Below are 26,031 nucleotides of genomic sequence, written 5' to 3'. Positions count from 1 at the left end.
TAAAGGTATCATATTTCCTAACTTCTGCTTTCACAAAATACATTGTTTTCATTTGCTGACAGAGAAAATGTCAAGACGACACTTGAGTATCATTTCTGGCTACTAATTGCCAGTCCTTCTCTTGAAATTGTTTCAGAATTCATTTCATAACTAAATGAATCTTTATCTAAATAGAGATATGAGAAAGATTTAGTTTCATATATATATATATACACACAAAAATATAAGCTTAAAACCAGGACTTAGTTAGGATACTGACTCTCCAAGATGAGCTAGAATGTGAATAAACTGTTTTCTACAGTGTCAGGCTCTGTTTAATTTTAGAAAACTAATCTGTGCTTTTGTCTTTTTTTTTTCTTTTTTTACTGAAATAAATCAGCTGTGGCAACACTTTGCTCATAAAAGTACTTTCTAATGGAATACAGGTAGAAATGGCTTATAATCAGAATTTAAAATTCATCTCCTTTATTGCCATAAGCAGAGCTTTCTAATGCACGACAAAAATCCTGAGTAAATTAATTTTCCAAGTTCAGTGCACTAGTTAAACAACTAAAATGCAAAACTAATCCTGAGATCATCTGAAACAGCTTTAGTACATCTGCTCAATACTCCAGACTTCTCCTGAACAATTGCTAGTGGGCACTTAACTCATGAAAGCTGCTTTGGAAAATATCAGTGAGAAAATAACGAGTCCTACAAGAAATGCCTGGCAGAGAACACTTCCCAATCAAGCATAAAAAACCCCCTGCATTCCAAACCCAGCTTGTGATATTGTCACCTACCTCTAACAAAGAATAATTCCCCTAAGTATTTCAGCATTACAGAGATTCTGTTCTGTTCCCACCATAAGAAGACAGAATTAATGTAGTTTCATGATAAAGCCAAGGAGCACACCCAGCTCAGAGCAGCAGTTGGATATAGTATAACTTTTGTCCTTTTAAATATTTGAGTTTATACTTCTGCAGGGCCACTATTTTTCTATAAACTGATTCTCGATTAGGAGACTTATATTTACCTTTTCTAAGTAAATTTAATTGCTATCAAAAGTAGAGGAAATCTACAGTCTGTTCTGTAATTCTAGCTTGGTACTCTGAAAGTACTGCTGTCACTGGCATTATGCTACTTTAGGGGAAATGAAGCTCATCAGAAAACTAAGTACAAAGGCAGTTTTAGAAATACTGTGGATCTCCAAGGAGACAAGTCCAACTTACATTAACATAGACATATATATATATAAATAAAAATATATATAATCATATGAAATAATGATAAAAAAGTCTTTTCACCCACATATCAATTTTATGAGTTGGCCAGATAATGTCCTTTTGATAATGTTATTGAGGTTTTGGTTTCACTGCCACTAGTTCTGTTTTCTTGGCAAGCACCTCTACATTTATTTCAGTTATTAGCCATCATGTAATACAAATTCAGTAGTATTTAAAAGACCACTGTAATTTAGGCAGGTGTTCATCTCTGTTTTTCCTAAAGAAGGGTAATTTTATAATCACGAAATATTGTGGATGGCCACTGATAGTGAGGTAGAAAAACTGTAGCTTTTCCACAGGTGTATAAATAGAGGTACTTACAGCCGTTCGAGTTGTTTCAGATCCTGAAAAGCTCCACGTTCTATCACACTAATCTGATTTTCTTCCAAGTGTCTGCAATTCCAAAAATACCAGTTAATTTTAACATAACAAATAAGAGCTTCCCCGCTTCTCCTCACATGTTATAAAAATGCTTTTCACAGAAGTATCAGTAGCAGTTGTAACTGGAGATTATTTTAAAGCCTGGACAGAGCAGCACTGTTCCTCTTGGTCACTGACAGGATACTGCTCCAAAACTGCCTTCTAACTGCCAGATTTGTACACATTTTTGTTTCTAAACTTCTATAACCATAACCACTTTGCTCAGAAAGGTGTTGGTCTAGAGCCTGGTTGTTACATCCTCAGTATGTTCCTCTGCAACATAACTGAGATATTGGAGCCCACAAGAGGAGCTCGCTCAGTGGAGATGTATTTTTTGTGTCCAGGCTTTGTTCTGCACAGATTTCAGGCTTTCTCCAGAGCAAACTCTAGTAAGTAATCCAAAGGGATTCAACCTCCCCCAGAAACAGAGCCAAGGCAGCTCTGTGACACAACTTCAGGGTGTAAAACCACAAGGGACAAGTCCCAGCTTTCCACTGTGTCTGATCCTGCTTCACTCCACACCCTGAAACCAAGACAGGGATAAGTTATAAGCAAAGGAGACTGACTTCTCTTTGATTTACAGTGTGCAGGGGATGACTATTCATTTACACAGCAGAAATGCTCTGTGGGTGAAGTAGAAGCCAAGGAATAGATACCAACAGTCCCACTGAGTTGAGCTTTTCCCTCCCTCGGTGCTGCCTTCCAGCAAAGCCCCATTTCTGCCTCTGTAAGAGCACTTGGGTGCAGGGACTAAACATCTCTGAATGTTCCGTGTGGTTAAACGCACAGTAAGTGTGGGCTCAGTGAAGACCAGGGAAAAAGGACTCTCCTTGCCTGTTCTCAACAGTCACTCCTCTGCCCTCAATTCTCTGAGGATGCTCAGAGTTGTTCAACAGGAGAGCAGCACAGAGGACAGGCAGCAAGAGAGTGTTCCACACCTAAGACCACGTAGGAAGGTCAAAAAACAAAATTGAAAAAAATCAAAACACGTGAACCAAAAAGGTTGCTGAAAGGAGGGAGAGGAAAAACTGCCCAAGGAAAAAAGATGGAGCTATGAGGGATAAAAGGAAAAGATGCACAAAGGAGTATTTTCCATGTTGCTTGTTTGAGACCAGAAGATATTTTTTTCTGCCTGTTCTATGAGTTTGTTGCAGGTCACTTGTTTCTAGTCCTCATTCTGATGTCTGCAAACAGGACTAGGATACCTGTCTAGGATCACTGGGACAGGTTGCATGTTTCTGTGCTTCCCACCATACCCCCAACATACACGGGGGGGGGGGGGGGAAGAGAGACAACAGGGGTTTAGTAATGTAGAATTCCAGAATTATGAAGAAGAACTAAAAAAATTAAGAAAAATCTGAAGGATGTTTTATTCCCAATGAATTCTGTGGCAAACACCACACTACTGCAAGGCTGAACAGTATGTAAACGAGTTATGTAAACTTGTAATGAACATAGGACAAAAAAATTCATATAAAAAAAGGCAGTTGTACATTTTGCTTATTGTTAAGGGCATAAATGACTGCAGCAGCGTTAGACAATGTCTGACAGTATAAAAACCCAACAAAAACAAAACAACTATGGCATTAATATAGTATAGTTCATGTATTTTAATAGACTCCCAAAATGGTATTGACAGTTGGGATGGAAGCCAAGGAAATCTAAACAACTCCACTGCTAGAGATGAGAGAAACATCACAGGAACACAAAGTCTTCCAATACATTTGAAGTGTTTCCTTAGTATATGACAAGTTGTTCAAAAGCATTAAGGTAGCAGAAGAAATTACTTGCCTTTTCCTTCGCAGGACTTAAATAATTAATTGAATTATCACTAAATGACTGTGACAGTTCAACTGTTGCAGTTTTAAGGACTTATTTTAGAAGCTACTCAAAGAACAACTTTTCATTGCTAACTTAGTGGTGCTGTCTGAGATTCAGGTAAGAGAAAACAGGAAACCAGGAATGACAAATTCCTGTTTCCCCTTTCAATGTTCAAGGTCCATGTAGGAGCGTGGTTAAGCTCTTGACTGATACTTTGAGATCATGAGACAGCACTACCTAAAATATATGTATTGTTGCATATTAGACTAAAAAAAAAATTCACAGGTTTCCTTGTGTACAACTTCTACAGCTCTCCTTAATGAACTCCTGCAAAATCTTCTGCAAAAGTGCTATTAATGGCACTGTACCTTAAAGTGACCAAAATTTCAAAGTCCTATTTGCTAGTGTTTCAATATCATTTATTTGTGCATTAATGATTGTATAGTGGACGAAGTTTTTACCACAGGATTTTTTAAAAGCCAGTAGGAAAGAATTAAATAGCTCTGAAACTACACTCACTTTAACACAGAACTAAAATTTACTGTTTCACATCACAAACTGTTCCAGTTGCCTGGTTTAAAAGAACAACAACTGAATAACATGCAGAAATTACCACCATTTGCTCTCTAGAATTATGGACATCTCAGTACTAACACCCTAAAACAGTCTTGTAAAAGAAAAGACAAATTTTGTGTTATACTCACAAGACACGAAGGTTCTTCAGCCCTGTGAAGTCCGTCTTTGTGATTCTTGTGATATTGTTTTTTTCTAGATCACTGCAGAGGAAAAAGAAAGCAGCATTCAGGCACTATAACTGACACCCAAATTTCCATTAGCAGAAAGTATTTCAGTCACTGGAGCATCTCCCAGCTGCTCATATTGTACAAACGAACATTTCCATTAAAATCTCAAAAAGCAAGTCATCAATCCTGATGCATTTTGTCTCCTCTGACTATGTTGCTCTCATATGTGAAATTTCTTCCACTTGTATTTCTAGTTTTGATGCTCACTAAAAGCTTCTTTCTCCCTCAAAGACTACAATCTTGTAAGAAGCTGCATATATTCAATACCCAATTGGTACAATACAGCTGAAACAGGAGTCCTAGGCCCCTAAATTAAGATCAGACTCTGGGGTTATTCTAAACCAAGTGAGTCCAACCTGCTGCAGAAACTTAGACCACACAGAGCCTGAAGTGAGGACAAGTTAGTTCAGTGACCCTTAAGTGCAGTCCTACTCAGATGACTGGAATATTTACTAGTGTCAAAGGTCCCAGTTTGCCACTTTCTTTAACAGGATTAAAGCAGTATGTGATACATTAGAGTGGAGAAATAAGTGTTTAATAATATTGGATTCTACTTCTGATGGGTTTTGATAGGCATCAAAATAATACTAATAAAATCCTTAAGTCATAAAATGGTTTAAGAACAGATATTATAAGCTTTAAGAGTTTATGCATCTTAGCACAGGACATATTCCTATAATACAAGAAGCACATTCTCCTGTCAGGAAGACATTTTCTTTAGCACAGATGGAAAGTAAGGAGGGAAAGTTCCTACAATTTAGCTATATGAACAAGACAGTCAGTATCCTTATTTGCCTTATGTCAACTATATTTAAAAAAGATCCATTAAAAAAAAACCCCACAAAGCATCTATAGGGCACTTTCACTGCCTGCACCAACTATTCTCTTCATTTATCTTTATCCTTTCTATTAAATCATGTTTTTTCCTTTGAATCACTGCCTGCATTTTTCAGATTTTCCAGCTTAATTTCCTCTTCTGTTCTCAGTTCAGTCCTTCCACCCTGGTGCATCATTAACCACTCACTGGTGCCCCAGCACGAGCTGATTGCAGGGAGCACTGCAAACAATTACATCTCGAGTAAGCAACACATAAAATAGTCTGTGTTGGACTTGTATATTATTCCCCACCTGCTTTCCATGGCATTCCATCACAAGGTTTCCCTTGCCTTTATCTCAGAGAAGCTCTAGCAAAGCATGGCACTAAGTTGGTTGGAATTCTGAGGCAGGCAGGAGCCAGCCAAGGTGTACAGGGCAACACGGTGTCAGTGGCCACAGGTTCTTTGCATTTTGGTAAGACCTGATCACCATCTCAGCTTTACTCAGCTTGAACAAGTGCATGAAGAACTTCCATTCCTGGCACATACACAGCAATCTCTCCACCACACCACCCCTCCTGCCCAGCCCCAGACACCAATCCCACACATCAGCACTGTTCCTCTCTGCTTTCAGCCCCAAGGACACTCAACATTCTTCCCTTGGTGAAATCTGCAGCTCCCTAATCTGAAAAAAACTTTAACATTCCTTGATCAATACATATCTTGAGACTGCTTTTTCCTCTACTCCTGCAGACTGGCACAGTCTATACTGTACACATAACATCAATTCTATTACTCCTTTGCAAAGGTTATTATTTAAGTCAGTCTTCCATTTCTGTCAGTCAAATTACTTGCACAAAGCTCTAACTTTAGGAGAGCCATTCTTCATGAAGATCGCTTTCCTCAAACCATTTTGATTTAATTGCTGCCTCTGTTTTAAAAACAGTGTTTACCTTTTGAACATTTGCCCTTTCCAGCATGTTTTTCCTCGAGGCTTATCTGCCATTTGAAGAAAAACAGAGTAAAACTGTGATGAACTACTGTGTAAAACTTCCTCCTGCAGCTCACAGTAGGTCTAACCCTGGCTGCAGAGCAGCAGATTGCCACAGGTTACCCCATTACTCAATTAAACTTTGTGACTCTGAAGTTACTGAACCTATGCAGACATTAGTGGTTTACAGCTGGTATTTGTGGGCAACATAATATTTTATGTTTCCTTTATAAAGTTTGGCAGCTGATTATGGGCTCACTAGTGGGTTTCAAGTACAAAGAGCTAAACCTTAACGTGCAACCTTGGTTGGCTTTCAAACCCATCAGGGTTCAAAAGGACTGCTGGAACGAAAAGGATTTCTTGGAAAAGAAATCAGCTGAGTCAAAGATATGAGGAAAATAATACTGTAAAGGTGAATTCAACACATATCTACATCCAGATAAAATAATTCTACATAAAACTCTTATTGTGCAGAATTCCTGCGTTTTGGGTACAATGTGGGGCCAAGAAGATCTTGGATCTTACTCAACATATCTACCTCACTCCACACATACACAAGCCCAGCTACTACTCTGTCATTTCACATTCAAATAATATTGTCTCACCATCTGAGAACATCTAAGAAAACACCATTAAAGAACACAGGTCTCTTGTGGAGTGTCAGCAGCCAGGTTGGTATCACTCACTTAAAAAGAAATCAGAACTGTCATCTATACCAGCTCTAGTAAAACTCTTGGTATTAAGTCTCTCTTGCAAAACCATTTTCTAATTTTTTTGGTTTTTTTTTTTAGGATAAAACATGTGAAGGTCAATGCAGGTGTAGTGGCAGCTTCAAGAAAACAGATATGGAAAAAAAAATCATTTAAATGCGAATAGAAACATGAACTGGACTAGAACGGTACCAGACCTCATGAAAGTGAGTTCAGATGAACTATTAAAGGGAGTTTTACTCATAAACATTGTCCTGCTATGTTCTAATAGCAATTTAATCCAATATCCATATTTAATCCAAAATTCATATTTTGTAGATGCTGAAGACTCAGTCACACAATGTACACACTTACTATAAACAGGGATGCTTGGAGCAACTGGAGCAAATCCTGCTTCATCACAAGAACTCCTCTGAGTTGCTTCATCTTTTACTCTTCTCTAAAGACAATCAAGTGAATTTAAGACAGACTTTTAAAGCACCAACATTCTCTGGAGCATGCTAGGAGTGCACAGATTTCCTCTGCTACATGACTTAAATTTCAGTTGATGATGACTCTGCTCAGCCACTCAGCTCTTCCAAAACATCCAGACACTGATCTCAGCCCCCACCCTCATCCTTGGACTGGATAAAGTTTATGATTTGAGAAGTAAATCCACTTGCCACTTCACACTTTGTGCTTCAGCCTTCCAGATTCACATACCTTGGCAAATCCACACCCTCATCCTGGCCAGCTCCGAGCCTCTGCTCCTCTGACATACAAGATCAGAATTGAGTTTGACACCACATCACCTCCACAATGAACATCACAACTCTGACAGAAGAGCCAACAACAGCCATCAGATGCTGAAGTCTTGCACAATCTTCAGCTCAATAATTCAGTAGTTACATATAAATAAAAATGCCTTATACAAAATTCAAACCCTTTTATATACACGAGGATGCAAAGATTCAAACCAACACTACTAAGATGCAAAATTTCAAAGCAACACCAGTAATAGCGAGTTCCTATCACAGTCAGATGTCATTTTGCTACTTGCTTCTCTGAATATAGACTGCAAGATAATCTGAAGTTTGGGCCCTGATCAGAGTTGTGAATCTTGAACATGCCCAGGTGAATCCCTAACATAATTCCTCAGCTCTTCCAAGACTACAGGTTTGGAGTTTTCTAATCAACTGCCCATTTTGGAGTTAGCTCTGACTGCCCAGTTATGCTTTTCCAAGCACACACAAAAGCAAATTCAGAAGTCTTACTAAATCACATAAACCAGTTTTCTCTCTGTACAACTCTGTAATGGTTTGGTTTTGGAGTCCCTCATATATGGGCACTGTACAAGTTCACAGGTGAACAAAATACTCTCACTCTGATGTTCTTACTGCAAGTGGTGTATTTGCTTTGAACAAGCTTCTACTTTGTACATTTTTTAAGTTACAATTTTTTTTCTGGTCTGAAAAACCATCAGACTTCAGAGCTAACCCTGTTAGCTTTTGGTCAGAAAAGAGGCTGCTTAAATTTAGTTCCCCTTCGAGAAGAAACACAATTACTGCATTTGGTTAAAGCCATTTCTTGTCACTAAGTGTTCTAGAGCAACTAAGTTTTCCTCTATTTTCAGGGAGCCTTCAGGTGCCAATCTGGCAAACACAGTGGCATTCCTGACAACAAAACTGAACGTCTCTGATCCCCAGTAATTTCATGGCAGTAGCTGATTTTGCATTTCAATGACAAACACAAGTCCTAGACGGGCAGTATTTCAGAAAATATTTATTAATTCGTTTTTCTTTAACTTAAGAAGACATTACACAAAACAAAACTGCAGACAAAGTGAAAATATCTGAGGAGAAGGAGCACTAGACCTCATTGAAGTCCTTAGATATTTGATTGTTTATATTAATAAAGAACTCAATAAGAGCAGTAGAGAAACTGTATTTAAGGAAAAATTAACTGCCATAGACTTCAAAAGACAGCTCTTACCCAAGTTAAACAGCACTAAGATTCTTTCCTGTCCAACTGCTTCCCAAGTAAGGTAAATATTCATTTTGAGTCATAGAATCTCAAACAAAGTTTAGTTTCTGTTCCTGCTGAGTTTTCAAAGTGGCTGCCACACACCAGTTCAAAGCTACACACACAGGTCACATTTGGGACAAACAAATCAGCACAGAACCCAATGCTCTGAAAGGAATCTTGATTAAACCAACCCTCCCTGTAATCTACAGGGAAGGTGTACTTCTCTTCATCTCATTTTTGGTATTTTCCAAGAAGGAATGCATAAAATTTTTCTGTCACACATGACAATGCACTTGGGAATTAATAAAAACCTCTCTTGCCCCCTAAGAACCAACAGATCAGGATCCAACACACCATCTAGAACTCCCATCAAAACAAACCTCACCTGGAACACAAGTCATGGAACACTCAGAAGTTCATGAAGAACAGAAGAAAAACAATTTTCCAAGACATTTAAGAGCATCTGTTTTGAGGTTATAGCACACATTCTTCGCTATGAATAATTTGTAATACATTCCAAGAGATTTTATTTTAAATGATAAATCAACATTCAAAATGGGGCAGCTAAAATTCCAGTGATAATGACTGAACCTGGATTCCTGAATCTGAGTAACTACTGATATTTTTTCATTAGCCCAATTCCTCCACATATTCTTGGGAAGCAAGGATTTTCCTGTGCCATGACATTGTTAAAGGACTCTGTGATCCCTGTGGGTCCATTCCAACACAGAATATTCTGTGATACTGTGACTGTGTCAACCCAAACCAGCTGGAATGACAGCTGAGTCTGCCCACGAAAGTTTTCCTGTCAGATTTGTTTTCCAGCCCCCAGTCACCATGCCAGGTAACCATGAACACAAACACTCAGCACCTCAGCTGGAAGAAACTTGCATTTTTCACAGGTAATACATTTTTTCCACCACTGACCTGGCTACCTATTGCACTCTAGAAACTTAAAGCCATAAGAAACATCTTCATTTTCAGGAATACCATCTTGATTTTTAGAAAGTTACTGTAGACCTGGAGGCAAAAAGTTGTTCAGTGAATCCTCCTCTCTTGAGTGCTTTAGTTCTTAGTTTGAGTACACACCAATAACCATAACCAGTAAAAGGACAAAAATCCACTCCCATGTGTGAATGTACCCACAGAGTAGCTTTTGGCTGCTCTTTGCAGTCTTTACACACCCAGTATCTGTTTTATTATTTTAACCATTTTCCAGGATTTCTGCTATGCAGCTAATTTGCCTTTAATGGCTGTGGACTGCCACTAGCCTCTTAACCTTAAATGACCATATTCCCTATAGGAAGCACTTGGCAATTCTCCTACGCCTTCAGTCCAAGAACTTCAAAGTTACTGTGATAAACTACTCAATTATAACGCTACCCTGAAGCCCTCTGGCAGCACAATCTGCATATCTTCAGATTTAACATATTTTGCAATGCAGGAAATGAATTCCTGGGACTGGATTTTATGAAATACACAAATTCCAGTAGTTTCCAAGTCACATGGGCAAGTATGAACATCACTTGTAAAGAAAGACAACAACTTCAAAATCAAATTCAGCTGAAGCAATTTCATTTTTTAAAAAAAATACATTTCGACTCCGTAAGGCTTAAGTGATTTTCTTCTTCTTAAACAGTTGACTTAGAAAAAGAATTTCTCATGCTCTTTTGCAGAGTTCTTGAAAGACTGGCACACTCTGAACACTTCACATCATCCAGTTTTTCAGAAGAAAAAGATTTAAAGCCCTCCATGTAGCATGTGACATGTGAACAGAGGATGAGAGAGCTGCTGAACTTAAATAAAAGGTTAAGGGGAGATCTTAAACTACCTGGTTTGCAGGAGAAAACAGACCACCCCTCATCTGATCTGCAGTAAGAATAAGTCATGGGTGGAGGAACATTAGTAGAGAAAACACAACCACCAGTTCTTGTAAAGATTCCTAAATATCCTGCACAGCTTCAGCAACAACAGTGTATCTGCACAGTTATGCTGGGATCCAGCAGTTCGGGGATCTTAAGCCAGAATACCAATTAACTCAGAATTCGACATTTAATAATTTCTGCTGTAGTTGTTGGACAGCACCACATGACACCGGATAGTTTCAGCCCCCAGGAAAATTGAAATAGTCATTAAACAGCCACACAACAGCTGGAGTGTGCAAACCCTGTGCTGCAGCCCACCCCACCTCTGTAACACACCTCCACACCACGGCTTTTAATGCAAAAAAATGAGATCCTTCGTTGTGATTACAGAGGCTGTCAGGTATGACTCAGACTGTTTTCTTTCTGGCTGAACAATGGGAAAAGGGATCCTAGAGGTTAAGTGCCCTAATTTTGTGAATAAGCTCTCCATTCTCAAGTCCATTACAGCAGTGCTTGGTTAATAACACACATTTTAGTGTCCAAATGATCTGGAACTGCTTGCAGGTGACACACTTCTGTCCTCATCCTCGTAAAAAATAAGAAAAAAGTTATCTGGCAAGCTACAGATGTTAAAAAACATCAAGGAAAAAAAACCCAAACCTACTTTTTGCAGCTTGTGCAGTGGCTGAATTTCCAGTTGAGCAGACTCATGTGGAAGTCATATCTAAGGCCCAGAGAGAGCAGCATAATGGATTGAGTAATTCAAGTACTCTGCATCTTCCAAGGAAATACGTGTTTGTCTCAGCCTGCAGGAATTCCTGTCTAATTATTAGGGTTTGCAGGTTTGATTATATAGAAAGGAAATGTTATGCTGACAGAATAATGCTGAACAGCACATTTTACACTCCTCTGTCCTTCACCTCTGTTCCCAAACTCCTGTAGCTACTCTTGGTGTGTCCCAGACCTCACCTGGCAGTGTCACCTGTGCTCTTGTGGTAGACAAAGAGAGTCTGTAGAGAGAATTAAACAGCTGGAGGTTGTACTGGCACTACCTCATGTGCCAGTTCACACCTTGGGTAAAGGGGCATCTCAGACAGAGTTCCAGCATGGGAGAGGGGGAACACACAGTTCACAGGAGCACAGAAACACTGCCCAAACATGAAGGGATGGTATGAGGAAGGTGAAAGCTCAGCTGGAGCTCAAACTGGCAAGGGACATCAAGAAAAGCTTCTAGCAGAGCATTAGCTATAAAATAATTAACAAGATGTGATGGTTTAGTGACAGAGCAGGTGCTCAAAGCCCTCTCTCAGCTGAGTCTTGACTGACACACTCTCAGGTCTTCCTGTTTAAGGAGGAGAGAACAGGCAGTAGTAGCAGAGGATCAAGTCAAGCATCACCTAAGAAATCCTGACCCACACGAGACTGTGGGAAAACAGGATTGATCTGCTGGTGCAGAGATCTGGCTGATACAGCACAGCCTTGCTGTGACATCTCTGATCCAGGCAAATACTACCTTTGCCTTGGAAAAAGTTTAGAAGCAGGACATGGCAAAGTGCAGACTGGGCAGCAGCAGTCTGTTGTTACTGGGAAAGTCAGTGCAAATACCACTAGGAGAAATTTCTAGGCCAGAAGAGAAGCTGGCTGAGCAAAGGCACAGATTCACCGAAGTTCAGTCATGTTTAAGTAACCTCAATGCCTTCTGTACTAAAATAACAGCTGTGGATTAATGGAGAAGGGGTTCTTTCTCAACCACACAGGGAATGCTGAGTCCAGTTTGGGGCCCTTCTGTCCATGAAAGATCCCAATGGACTTGAGCAAGGACAGGAAGATACCACTGAAGTGATCAAGGGGCTTGACTACAAAAGCTGGGTCTAAGGGAGCTCAGCTTGTCTGGTCTGGAGAAGGGCAGGCTTTGGGTACTGAAGAGCAGCTTCCAACACCTCCAGAGGGGTCAGTCTGGGAGCAGAGCAGGGCTCTTCACTGAGGCACAACACAGGAACACAGGGGAAGGGATACAATGCTCACAACCTGAAAATTAGGAGATTCTGGTTGTTCATGAAAAAACCTCATTGCTGTCAGGACAGTCAAGCTGAGGAACGGGTTTCATAAAGGTGCTGTGGTTTTCAAGACCCAACTGGACACTTTCCTGCCCAAATTCCATGCTCTGCTTTGAGCAGAGGATGGACCAGGAGACTTCCTGAAGTCCCTTCCAACCTTAAAGATTCTATGGTCCTACCTTTTCTACAAAGAAGAGGGCAAAACAAGTATTTGTTGGTTTCTGTTTTGGGGGCAGTTGAGGGCTTGGTAGAAAGCTTTAAATCTGAAGCACAAAGAAAATTATAGGAAATACTTTAAAATACAGTTGCTACAGAAACATGGCTTCATATGAAGAAGCCAGGATGTTCACATTATAAAGAGAAAGAAGTACAGTTCTGTGTCATATTTGCTCTCATATTAGCTCAAGTATCATTTTAATTCATATTAAAAAAGCCCAACCCAGATTAACAACCGCATATACAAAAACTTCAGTTTTTTACTTATTTCTTTTCAATTCTTGATTTTATTTAGCCATTGCTACTTAATTCCTACAACTGTAGCTCATCTTTCAAATCCAGGTACCAGCTGATTTTATGGACATCAATCAGGTGGTTAGATCAGCTCAGTGCAATTCCAAAGCTCAAGCAGCCAAACAGGGAGAAATCAGACAACAAACATTCTTTGGGCCATATTTTCACTCAACTATCAAATGGACAATCTCATCAGGACATTACAAAAGTGCCTGTGCTTCCATCTTTGTCGGTTTTGGACTCATCTAGGGGAAAAAAAATCCCACATTTCTGCAAACTTGAGCAAAATGCACATTGCTTTATTCCACAGAGACAGTATCTGATGTTTGCATTTAATTCTGGATTTCACTTAATGACATGGTGTGAGACTGAGTATCTCACAGTGAGGAAACTGCTCTGTGTGTTTAGGTGCTCTTCAGTAACACAGACAACTTGATGTTTAGGACCTGAAGTATTTCACACCTGCTTCTGACTGCTGTAAATCCTTGATGACTTGGAAAGAAGTTCCACCAACAAACAAATGATTTTAGCGAAGTCTGGCATGAAAATCAAGCCTTGGTTTCATCACCCTGCTCCCTTTCAGACATGCACAGACTAGAAACCCTTCCCAGGAGATCTTTTCCTGGAAAGGTAAGAGAGGTCTTTGTTTATGTTTGTGGTTTTTCTTTTTGTTGCTGTTCAGGGTGGTTTTTTTCTTTTTTTTTTAATTTATAAAGCATCCAGTTTCACCAACTCCATTCCTTCCAAATACCACCACACTGAGTGTAACAGGTCTACTGTGGCCACTAAGGAGCAGATGAAGCCAAGAACTTGCAGCAAAAGACACAGAACAGTTTTAATATGTAAAATAAAATTCTGAAGGAAGTTTATATTGACTTGAATTTCCCAACCAGATGTTACAACCAATTTACAAACAATTTTCTTCACTCTCAAGTAGATTCCCACCTTCCTTGTCTCCCCATCCTCATCCCACTTTTGGTTTTCAACAGCAGATTTGCTGTAGTAAAACTGAATTGATTTCACAATGTTTGCTAAATGAACTCAAAACTCAAGTTTTCCTAAAGACTTGGCACACAAATCTGATGTTTCAAGTTACTGAAACTATTCATGCTTATAAAACCACTTTGCACTCACCCAATTACATACCTGAAGAACAACCTTGGAAAATATCTATTCTATAAAATGAAGTTCACATCAACAGGGAGTAATCCATTTAAAAAAAACTTCATAAGCAATTAGCTAAAGAACTCTCCAGGGGGAAAAAAAACATAAAACCAAAACCAACACCAAACAAGCCACCCCAAAAAAATCATAAAACCTCTGACTGCTCCTTATCTTTTGCTGTCTTCTCATATGTTATCTATCAAAACTCACAATTCCAAAGGATCACTGGGCTGTTTTCTACACTTTCACATTCTTATCTGAGGAACTTATATCCAGATGTGTGTTTTCATCTCTCTGAAGAACCAGCCCTTTCCCTCAGGGCTTTATTTCTCAATATCTATTTCCACTTCTGGAAAACAAGTTTTCTTTGCCCAAGAATTTTATTTCCAGGTTGTCTCACCGCCTTACTCCCATCTCCAGCTTACCTCCCCTGCTGCATTTATTCAGGCATTTCAGAAATGCACAATTTCTTCCCTGTACCATTCCCTTACAATGAGTTCTCGGGTTTTTTTTGCTCCCCAGCTCTATTCTTAAAACATCACCTCTAACAAGCTCTACCACTTCAAAAGGATGAGACTGTCAGAGCCTCTTCTCATCCCTCTACAACTTTTCCACAGGAGCTTGTGACCCAGGAGCTCCCACGTTGCTCAGTGGTGCTGTAACCACCACCCTCCCCAAGCCAAGATGTTTCATCCAGGTTTTTGCCAAAAATCAGCATTTCAAAAAAACCCCTTCCTAATATAATGCCTCCCCAGTCTAAACAAAACCATCACACAGCCAAAGGATAAATTTGGAGAAAATCCCCAGTTAAGTTCCCACCAAAGTCCAGGTAGAACATGCTTTAGGAGTCAGGGGAAGGCACAAGGCATTTAAACCGCTCTTTTTCTTGCTGAAGTTTCTCAGAGTTGTATTTAAACAACACAACTGCTTTAATTAAACATTGGTGTCTCCATAGCTGTGGACAAGCAGCACACATATTACAGGATTACTTGTAATGGGCTGGATGTCATGCAACCACATCTGTTATAGGAGCTTTACGTGCTACACTCTGTATCCTAAAACAGAGAGAATGGACCATCAAACTGCTGCTTGTTATTTCCTTCTTATAAGGGGGGAATCATTAATATAAATTATATTCTTACACAGAGAATATCTTTCTTCATTCATCTTGGACAAGACAGCATGTCCCAAGGAACATGATTGCAAAATTCTAGGGGAAGTGTCTTCCATTTTTGGCTGAGCTTTTTCTTATCTTCAAAGGAAAACTGAAGTTAGGAATTTGAATCTTTTCTACTTTGGGACCAGTTGTTTGTGGAAAAAGCTTTTCCAAGTCAAGCCAAGCTTTTGTATAAGGTCAGAATTACGTAACATGCAACCATGTTTTCTGCTAATGCTGAAAACCAGTTTTGACAGACAGACAACCAAGCACTACTTCAACCTAAAAAGCTGCTCAAATACCTGCACAAGTTCTCACTATTGCCCAGTGCACACCCAGAGAAAGTGTCAGAGAAGACAGTTCTCTAGGACAGTTTGGTTGAATGACTTAAAATACTTCACTTTAATGTGACCTGAGAGGGTTCATCAGGGTCACAACTCACCATCTTTTGAAGCTTTCAAGGTTATTTATTAGGGTCTCACAACAACACCCACCAGTAATACCTCATAGTCTACTAACACATGTATTTTGTATCAGCTAATTAGCACATTCCTTACCTGCCTCAGGAATAAAGGAGAGAGACCAACTAATAAAACCCCCAAGGATTCAGAAACAGTCCCCTAACTATTAGCATGCACAAGCATGCACCTATGCCTCTGCTATCAAAATGTTATTTTCTTAATAGTTAAATGCTTATCTTTTGACACATTTCATGAGAAAGCTGATTCCCATACTCTTCCCTCCACTTTGTGCCTCATTTCCCCCCCCCCAGAAAAGCAGCCAACCTTGACAGATTCCAGCTCCTGGGGAAAAAAAAAAGTTTGGAGACAGACATTAAAAGCTGCATTTGATAGTGCTGTGATTTTGGAGATCAGAACCTCAGTTTCACTAATATGAAGTTTATTATCATTTCAGTTAGCAGGCCTAAATGCACCCTCATGATAGCTCAAGATTTCTCCTGTTGAGCACTGTACAAACAAAGATTTCCCAAAGGGTTTTCTGCAAAGAAAAAAGAGCAAAGGGATGAAGACAGGTAGATGAAACAGCACTGAGCAGTACAGCAGGCACTGCCCTCAACTCTAACTCAGCCTACCTGGCATGACATGTTTTTAACTGACAGAATTAAAATTAAAGTAAATTTAAAACTTTGCAAAACAAACTTTCTGTTTAAAATGAGGACAGTTCCTCCCAAGAAAACCCCAAAATGGAAAGGGGAAAAAAAAAGGCAAAAAAAACTTTCAGAAATGGAGTTCATCCTCCCCACACCTGCTCCAAGCATGTTCCCAGGCTGTTAAAATGGGTTACTGATCTCCAAATCATTAACCTCCAGAGCAGTTTATCCCTCCCATTATATGGAGCCCTGGTTGAAACACCAATCCTGTGTCCTGTAGACTCAAACTACTGTCAAGGTTCACAGGGAAAACGTTGTCAAGAATTACAGGCAACTCATGTGTCTTGTATTTTTGGGTGACTGTCTGTGTGCAGTCACAGCATGGTGTCACCACAGCATCCCTACACCCAAGAGAGGGTTAAAGTCTCTCCAAATAGTCTAAAAAAATCTATCCTAAATGTGGTATCACTGCTAAAAGCCTTGCCCCTCAGAGCAGAACGACCAGGGCTCAACTTAGCAGCCAGCAAGGTATCAACAAGAGGAGGCTGCCTCCCAAAACCCTCAGTGTTGCCTGGACTCTAAAAACATTTGAGTGTGTTCATTAATAACCTGGTACTAATCCCACAAGGCTGATCCTTCACCACAGCCCTGAGGCAGGAAGGCACAGTGGGATCCCAGCAGGAGAAACAGAGGACTCTCCCAGGAGTCTCCTGAGGACTCTCCATGTATCACCTGCTTTGATATAAGAAGTTAGGAATCACTTCTGCAACAGTATTGCAGATTTTCAGGAAAACACAGGTAGAAGTGGGCTGCTGATCAACACCAATCCTGTAAACAACTGAGCAGTAAATTTCAGACAGCTTTTCCACATTTCTTGATGCAAAGTCAAGACAAGATCCGCTTTAAAACAGTGTTTTCTGCCTCATTTTAACTATATCCATGTTTATTGAAAATGCTCCTTCACCGGTGACAGCAAAGGAGATTTGAACCCATAGCTAAATTCTTATTTGCACCTGAGACACGAACTTAAGGTCTTAGAAAAAAAAGCAGCAAGTCACTGTTGGAAAAGTCAAAATCTAATGAAAAGCTCCAAAAATCTATCAATCATAAGATTAAAAACATAGATTGCAGCCATCAAACAGATGGCGTAAAACTGGAATACCAGGCAAATTTATTCTGACAGAGAAAACTGACAGACCAGATTCAGTTAGGGGGAAAAAAAAAAAAAAAGCTGAAAATAACTGGCAGTGGTAAAAATCACCCTCTTAAATTCCCTTCCTACAGAAATGGCCTTAAACTCATCTAAAATTTACTCTGAGCGCAAGAGCACAGACCTGCTCCCTTTTGTAAATAGGCAGACGGATCTTTTATGTATTTAGGACCATTACAAAAGACTGACAATTGCTTACAAAGCCATTTCTTAACAGGGAAGAAGCAGTTCTTGTCACTGATGAGAACCATTCAAGATCTTAATGATATGTCTGACTGCACAACATTGAAAACAGATTTGGAAATAGAGCATTACAGATCTCGGGAGAAAAGACTTGGAAAATACTGAAAACAGAGTAGCTTGGGCCATATTGCAAGCCAAATGTGACTAGAACCCAGCCCTTTCTTATCCTGAAAATGACTTAAAAACAAACAAAAAAGTCAAATTGATATAGCTTTACATTGGCAAACAAAACCTGTTAATGAACATAAAAGGGGATGGGAGTGACAACAGCAGTCCTGGGCCAAAATCCATCTAAAATCATGCTAATGCACTTGAATCAACAAGAAGAGATTGCCACCTAAGTACCAGAAAGGAGCCAAGGACAGGATGCACATCCCAACAGCCTGTCTCAAACCTCACGAGGATGGGGAACAAAACTGACCTCTGTTATGGTAACATTTGTGAGCACCACTGCTCCCCTGCACATCCCTGTATAGGAGCACTTGGATAGACAAACATCTGAAGAAATACTTGCCACACTTCTAGTCATTCTCCATGACATTGCCAATACTGTTGTTCTTGAAAAAGCTTTGTTATTTGAGGTTCACTTCAGCTTTTTTCCCCCCAAAACTTACCTTGAAATCCTTCCCTCCTCACCTGAAGTTAGAAACTTGCTGTGCCTCACCCTGAAGGGGACATCCCTGCTTTGTCTCGCAGGAGTGGAAAATAAGCCAAGCAGAAAAAGAGAAGCCACTTCAGAGAGCTGTGGGACTGCAGGATGTGTGTTTTGATTCCTACAGGTGCCATCATCCAGCCTCCACCACAATGTTGGCTCTACTTAGAGCTAAGATGTGATCTGCTGATCCTGGAGAAGCCACTTGCTCAAAGTCACACTGTGGGAAAGTAAGCACTGTGGGCACCACACAAACTATATCAATAAATCCGGAAAAATTAAGTTTCAAGTAATTTTAACTATTAATTCCTGGGAGGGAACACATCCTGAACAGTCTCTCCAGTAAACAAGCTCAATTCTTAACATACAATCACTGAAACTTACTAAATGTTATTACTAGAGACAAGTTCTTTTTCCCTATCGTTATTCCCAAGCATCTTGTGAGATTTCTTTGGGAAAATCATTTTCCTTCTATTCTGTGGAAGTTAAGGAGTAGCCTAAATACTCCTGAAATGCAGACAATAAATCATATCAGAAGTTAACATCCACACAGGACAAGTTATTTGTGTTTTAAACACAGCTGGAAATGTTTGTACACTAAAAACCTCAACACAAACAAACACCAAAAAAAAAGAAAAAACACAACGGAAAAAAAAACCACAAACTTGGTAGTGATATTCCAAAAGATTACAGGTAGTTTTGACTATAAAGGTCAAATGACTTCTTAGCAGTCAAGTGACAGCTTACAACACTGAGTTTTATACAATTACTAAACCAATAAAATATACTAGAGTTGAATATTTTTTGGCCTCACGACCCATCTCTACAGATAAGCTATACCTGTAGTCTTTGGTACACACTTCCACAAACTCATACAAACACAAATTCCAGGGATAAAAAACAATGCTCATCAGGGGTATTTTAGGACTTCCTAAAAGACAACAGTTGTTTTTTAGAGGAGCAATTTTCCTTTCACCTAATTTTTCTGCATGAATCAACACTCCTCTGCTAAAGAACATGGAAAAAAACCAAAATAGTTTCAGAGCAACTCATTAAAAAATTCTGCAGGAAGTAGTCTGGTCTTTCATCTAAGAATCTAATCCAAATTTCTGCAAATAAATACAGACGACGTGACAATGGCCACCTCTCTGCTTCTGTAGCTACCAATTTACAGCAGCTGATTCCATACTCCTTCCTGTTTCCATCACTTCAAAATGAGAGAAGAGATTTAATAGTGCAAGACTGATCCTACACAAGTACAGGGCAATGGGCAGCCAAGCACACACAGCACTGTATCAATAAAGGGAAGTATCCCCATTACATTAAGCAACTCAGCCAAGTTTTCCCAGGATCAGTCCCGCTGAGAACAAGCTTTTCCAAGCCAAAGCCATGTACATCTACTTACTGACACATGACATAGGGAAAAAACTGAGAAATGCTCCATGCAAGGTTTTGGAGATATTACTGCACAAACAAATGAGTGGTAATCCCTAGTGGGAAGAGCTCTAGAAAAACAGAATGTCAGTGTAAGAGTCACTATAATTATATTTGCATGTGTTTAACAGCGTGTTCTGCAGCAATATGGAAACATTCAAGACAGGAGTTTGCATTTAATTTGGAGACAAACTTGAGGAAGTCGAAGACTTATTACAAGCCAGTGCAACTTCAGCAGCTCAATGCACCTAGGCCAAAACCACCATAATAATATATTTGTGTAACAGAAACCCCAGACCACATGAAAACTCAGGAGTAAGCAGATGACTAAGCTTCTAAATTGCACCTATATGTAGACACACTCAATTTAGCCGCTCAGACAAAGCAAAGAACAGATTAGTCTCGCAAGCTTTATCACTTTAGCAAGGTAAAGAATCCCTCAAATGAAAGGCAAAACAAAGCAATGACTAACACGGGAGAGCTATCAATTAAACAAGATTCTAAGCCACTGAACACAAACTCATCAAGAACTCAAACATGGTTAAATTCTCCAAAGAAACTTTTATACATATATAATGTGCTGCTAACAGACAAGGAGATAACCAGACACGAATGGAAGGGAAAACACAAAGGCTCAGGCTTTCCATTCCAACAGAAAGCAGACACTGACCCAGAAGGCTCCTGAGCAGTTTTCTCCATATCACTTGTCCCTTTCAGAGCTCAAAAATACAACTGTCAGACAGGTGGCTTTGATCTGGTCGCTGCATTTACCCATCATCTCAAACTAAACTGGACTATCAGCATTATTAAGTGTCACAAAAGGCCACATGTATAATATTTTACACAGATAGAAAAGGTTTCCACCAAAGAAAAATTACATAAATAATCACATGCAAGAACTGAAGCACAGCTAAGCAAACTCTGATTAGGGGAGTTTGATGAGGCAATTCTAATGAACTTTTCATTAAGGTGAAATATTTGGGATTTTCATGGATGTATTTACATATCCTTAAATGTGCTGCCTTTATAAGACAGAAGGTCTTATCAGCTGCATAGCTTAAATGAAAGAATTAAGTTCACTACTAAATCATTAGTTTTCTCCTCAACACGAAAGGTCTACAAACTTCTATTTTTGGTAGGATGTTGTTTCACAATGTGGAATGGACCAGTCATTCCTAATGACAAGCCACAGGGTCAGCTCCATCATCCTGCTCAAGGGCCTCTGTGGAGCATCACATTTTGCAACTTGAGGAGAAGTCTTAGACCTAATTTCTGTCTCTCTTCCTGTGTGAGACAATGGCTATTCCAAGGGTTCCTTCCCCAGAACGAAGATAATTGGAAGTTACTCCTGGAAGTGACAAGTATTTCCTTTACCACTTACATTGTCCAGACTGAGTAATTTGGTTGTGCAGCAGTACATGGTGTTCACCTCTTTTTAGCTCTTCATGAAAGTGAACTGAGCCAAAGCTTCAATCTCTACCACACAATTAGAAGACTATCATAGAGTGTAATAACAAGGTAAACTGCAACCCAAACCTAGCAATACTTGCTATATTTGCAAAACTACTATTAAAGATGAATCTGTGTAAAAAAAAAAACAAAAGGCATAGGATAGTTTTACAACTCTTTCTGTGATCATTGGTTAATCTGTGCATTTCCCTCAAGACAGAGATCACAGGTACAACTCCTCACAAAAAGTGCACCTTCAAAGCCTTCAGAAAAAAATGTGCATCTCATTCCTCATGAAGAATCAGTAATCAAAGTTGGTTCATAATAGAACTTCTCAATAAGAAATTCTTTTCCCCCTAAAGATATTTCCCGTTGTTTCCTTTATGTTATATTTTCAGTTTTCCTGGGTTTCATATTAACACAAATTTGAATAATATTTAACTTGGCTCCACTAGCCCAAACAATCTGTAACATTTGTCCAAACATAACTCTAAAAGTCTAGTGGCAAAACATTTTAAGTGGTGCCATTAGATCTCTCACTAATTAAAGCAAAAAGTTTCCAACTTGAACAGGTATGTGGAATTTTTAGCTCAAGAGAACGCAGAAAGAATTAAATACCTTTCCAGAGCATAACAGTTGAAAAAGGCACTCAGTGTGTGGCCATCAAGAAACTTGTTAAAATGATTTTCCCAACATATAAACACTTCTCTGAGATGAGAAATATTTTCATCACTTCAGATATAATCAATTTGGTCTTATTTACAAGCTAAACATACTAGTTACAAGACTACACATCAACCCGCTGCTATGTCATAAATAGTTACAGGTTGCTGTGGACCACAGGGAAAATGAGATCCTCTGATATGTCCTGTGGCTGACTGATGTTTCACCCACGAGCAGAATTAGACTCAGAGGAATTCAGTCTTTTTCTCTCTACTGCTTGCTCTAGAAAATTCAAGTTAGTGCAATTAGTAGATAACTAGATTTGAAATAATTGACACAAGCTTTAAAACACAGTTGTAATGATGATGCCAGTGAACATTATAAAACCAGGGAAAGGCTCACGATGGACTGACAGGATGAAAACTGAAGACAGTGTTTAAAAATATGGATTAATGTGTTACTACGCAATCCTCTGTATCCTATTTCCACAAGGTTTCAGCCTCTGAATGTTCCAATAATACACTATTAAAAAAAAAAAAACCAAACCAAACAAACCATCCAACACAGCTCCATTTCATATTTATCAGTGGTGGTATCTTCTAAGGTTAAATATTCAAAATGAATATTGTGAAATCGCTACTATTGTTCTTTATGCAGCCGTTAATCTAAAATTTAAATCTGTAAATAACACCAAAAAGAACAAGACCAAGAGCACAGTGATTACACTCTCCTTTAACACTTAACATGCCAAGGCCAAGAGCTTTCCTCTCCTGGCTCACCTTCCTGCAGGAGGCAAAGCAAGTTCAGGTCTTTCTTACATAAATTCTCACCCGTGAAACCTGGCAACAACGTTCATTTATTCCCCCTAAACTTGAGCAATAACAAATTATCATTTTGAAGTTCTTCTCCGGTGGCCAACTAACCTTGCACTCACGAATCATTTTAACCTGGAATTTAAAAGTTTAGTTCTAGCCTTTGACTCTTAAGCCATCCGTGTTATCACACATACTCTGCCTGCCTTGGCAGTGCTTACTCTGGTAGTGGTTTGTTGTGAGGTTTGTTGTTTCAGGACGGGGGGATTTTTTTGGCCCTAAACTGCCAAGGTTGCTACTCATCGATTTTAGAGTACACAGCTTCACAGTTTCAGGCAGAAGTTAAGGTTTCTATAGCACTGACATCTGAAAACGATTGCTCACACAGCTGGGGTTAAAAGAAAGGCTGATATGGCCACAAAACATCAAAGATGGTAGAATAGTGTAGTGAGAAAGCTGCATATTGCTGTCATTTAAGAGCTCTCAGCACTATAAAACGCATTTAGAAACAGCCAAGGATACTATAAAATTCCATTCCCGGGTAGAACTCAGCCTTTAGGAGTGCTCTCTGCACAGAAACTTTGTTTGCTTAGTAACCTCATCCAGCTCTCTTCCTCGGAGGAAAAAAACTGCTTGAAAATTTGAAGTTTCCCCAACTCTATGACCCAGAAGGAAATAAAACAGGAAGTCAGGCCATACAATCTCCAGCGTTTGCTTACAAGTTCAAAAACATTTTAAGTTATCAGCTAATCCACACAAGGCACAACCGAGTGCACTTTGCTGAGGTCATGCGTGGAGCAGCGCAGAGCCGGGCTGGGGCTCTGTTTAACATTCCACTCTGGACATCTTCATATCTAGCAGCGGGCACTCTCTGAAATGTGCCATCTGCTATGCATTAAGAACGTCAGACACGCCGTCCTCTGCACCAACTGAGTGCCAGAACACTATCACAAAGCTCGAGTTTGCTTTCAGCTTTCTCCTTAGAAACTTATTAAGTAAAAGGAGTCGACTGAAATACTCATAAGAACTTATGACAGAGAGGAATTGCTGAGAACACATTCGCTATTCTCCTTGCTCCCCACAGCGTTACATTACTATCATAAACCCTGAAGCAGATTAAAAATTAAACAAGCAGCTTCCCCGCAGCAGCTTAAAAGAGAAATTAGACGCTGCTTAATGTGACTTCTTCTCCATTTGAATTAGTTTATGGCAGCAGGCGGTTTTTCCATGGTGATGAAATCGCCATACTGAGAGAGTAAGGAGAAACTGCCACCAGGTGAAAACATCCAGGTTTCTAATTGCATATTAAATTGGTGTTTGCATTGACAGTGATTACAGCAGGGAGCACTCCAGGTACGGCTCCCAGCTCCATAACAAGCAAGTCACTGCAAAACCCAATCAGACGGCAACTGAAACTTAAAAAACGTGAAACTCTGAAACCGATCGTTTTTTGAAAAGGCACAGCGGCAGGATCGCTGTAACTCCTGAAAAGCTCCTCCCCTTCCCTCCTGAAAACATTAATCCGTCTTGGATTACTGAAACTCCTGTTCCTAAGTACTCTGCACTGATAGGCAGGTGTTGGGAAACTCGTCCCAGGTGTTCCTACGAGTACTCGAGGAGCCCTTAACGGTTTTACTTACAGTCTCTCCGCGTTCCTGGGAATATCCCTCGGTACAGTTTTGAGTCCCAGTCCATGACAATCCACGTTCGAAGCAATACATGTACATTTATGCGGGCATCCTCCAACAGGCATCCAAGTCACGGAGCTCCAAACGCTCAAGAGCATTCCAAGGCACAGAAACGCACTTCTTCCACCACGCAGCATGGTTTCTTGATGGCTTCGGTGGGTATAAAAGTGTGCGCGAGCAGCCGGCCCTTAAAGATGAAATGCCTCTAAGAAAGGGAAAAGAAAACAAGAGGCTCTTAGTACAGCCCAAGGGAACCCACCACTGCCATCATCGCCGGAGCACCAGCAAACCTTCAAAGGCGCCCGAGAAGGTCACGTTAGGTGGAAGAAGGTGGGGAATTGCCTTTCGGGCTCAGGTTTCTTTCTCTTATCTACGGCCGGTACCAGAAGGCAGATAGTTTAACAGAGCTCGAGCCAGACGCGTCCTCACATGAAAGAGAACCCGGGAGCGGAGGCAAACACACACAAAACATCCATCAGAAGCGGCGGCACCCTCCGAAACAGCCTCCTCCGCTCCGCACCGCCCCACCTGGGCCGGGCAGGTAACCCCGCGGAGGGGGCTGAGCCGCCGGGGGCTCCTCGGGGCGCCGCGAGCCGCCCCCGGCTGGGCCGTGTGTCCGTGTGTCCGAGCTCCGGCGTGCCCGGGCTGCGGTGTGTCCGTGCGGGAGCGGCGCGGGGCTGTGCGCGGTGCGGGGATGGCGGTGCGGGGATGGAGCGGCCGCCGCGCCCCCCCCCGCCCGCCGCTCCATTGGCCGCCGGGCCTGACGTCACCGCCCGCTCAACTTCGGGGGCCGGGGCGCCGCAACTTCGGGGCCGCGCCGGAGGCACCGGCCCGAGGGGGCCCGGCGGCGGGACAGCACCGGGGGGGACCCGGGGGAGCCCCGGCCGAGCCCCGCAGCCCCTGCCCCGCCGGCCCCGAGCCGCGCCCGCACCGGGGGGGACGCGGCTCGCGGAGCGCGGGCGAGCCCGCCCCCGGCCCCCGGTTCGGGTTTCGGGATGGAATGTGCGGGCTGGAGGGCTCGGGAACCGGCCCCGCGTTTCCCCCTCTCCGGCCGCGGGGAACCCGCCGCCTTTTGTTCCCCGCGTTCGCTCGCCCCGAGTACCCCCTGGCGGCGGCGGAGGCGCCTCGGCCGGGGCTGCCCCGGCTCACCTGTACCGGCACCTCCACTGCGGCCGGACCCCTCACCTG

General features: G+C 41.0%; 1 protein-coding gene across 2 annotated transcripts in view; it reads right to left on the bottom strand.

Moving 5' to 3' along the window:
• SLIT3 (slit guidance ligand 3) overlaps positions 1–25,495 on the bottom strand; it is a 477,403-nt gene extending 451,908 nt beyond the window's left edge. The window contains exons 1-4 of one of the 2 annotated variants that reach the window (XM_027643336.1): positions 25,134–25,495; positions 24,796–25,048; positions 4,211–4,282; positions 1,587–1,658 (exon numbers count right to left, since the gene is read on the bottom strand). In XM_027643336.1, coding sequence (XP_027499137.1) covers positions 1,587–1,658; positions 4,211–4,282; positions 24,796–24,980 — 329 coding nt within the window. In that variant the 5' untranslated portion in view covers positions 24,981–25,048; positions 25,134–25,495. Of the gene's footprint in view, positions 1–1,586; positions 1,659–4,210; positions 4,283–24,795 lie in introns of both variants that reach the window. The other variant, XM_027643335.1, reaches the window with a different exon arrangement.
• Positions 25,496–26,031: the final 536 nt, after the last annotated feature.

The sequence above is a fragment of the Corapipo altera genome, unplaced genomic scaffold (assembly GCF_003945725.1).
Source record: "Corapipo altera isolate COAL_440 unplaced genomic scaffold, ASM394572v1 75, whole genome shotgun sequence".
Classification (NCBI taxonomy): domain Eukaryota; kingdom Metazoa; phylum Chordata; class Aves; order Passeriformes; family Pipridae; genus Corapipo; species Corapipo altera.
The sequence above is the reverse complement of the archived record's forward strand: the minus strand, read 5'-3'. Positions and strand labels throughout refer to the sequence as shown.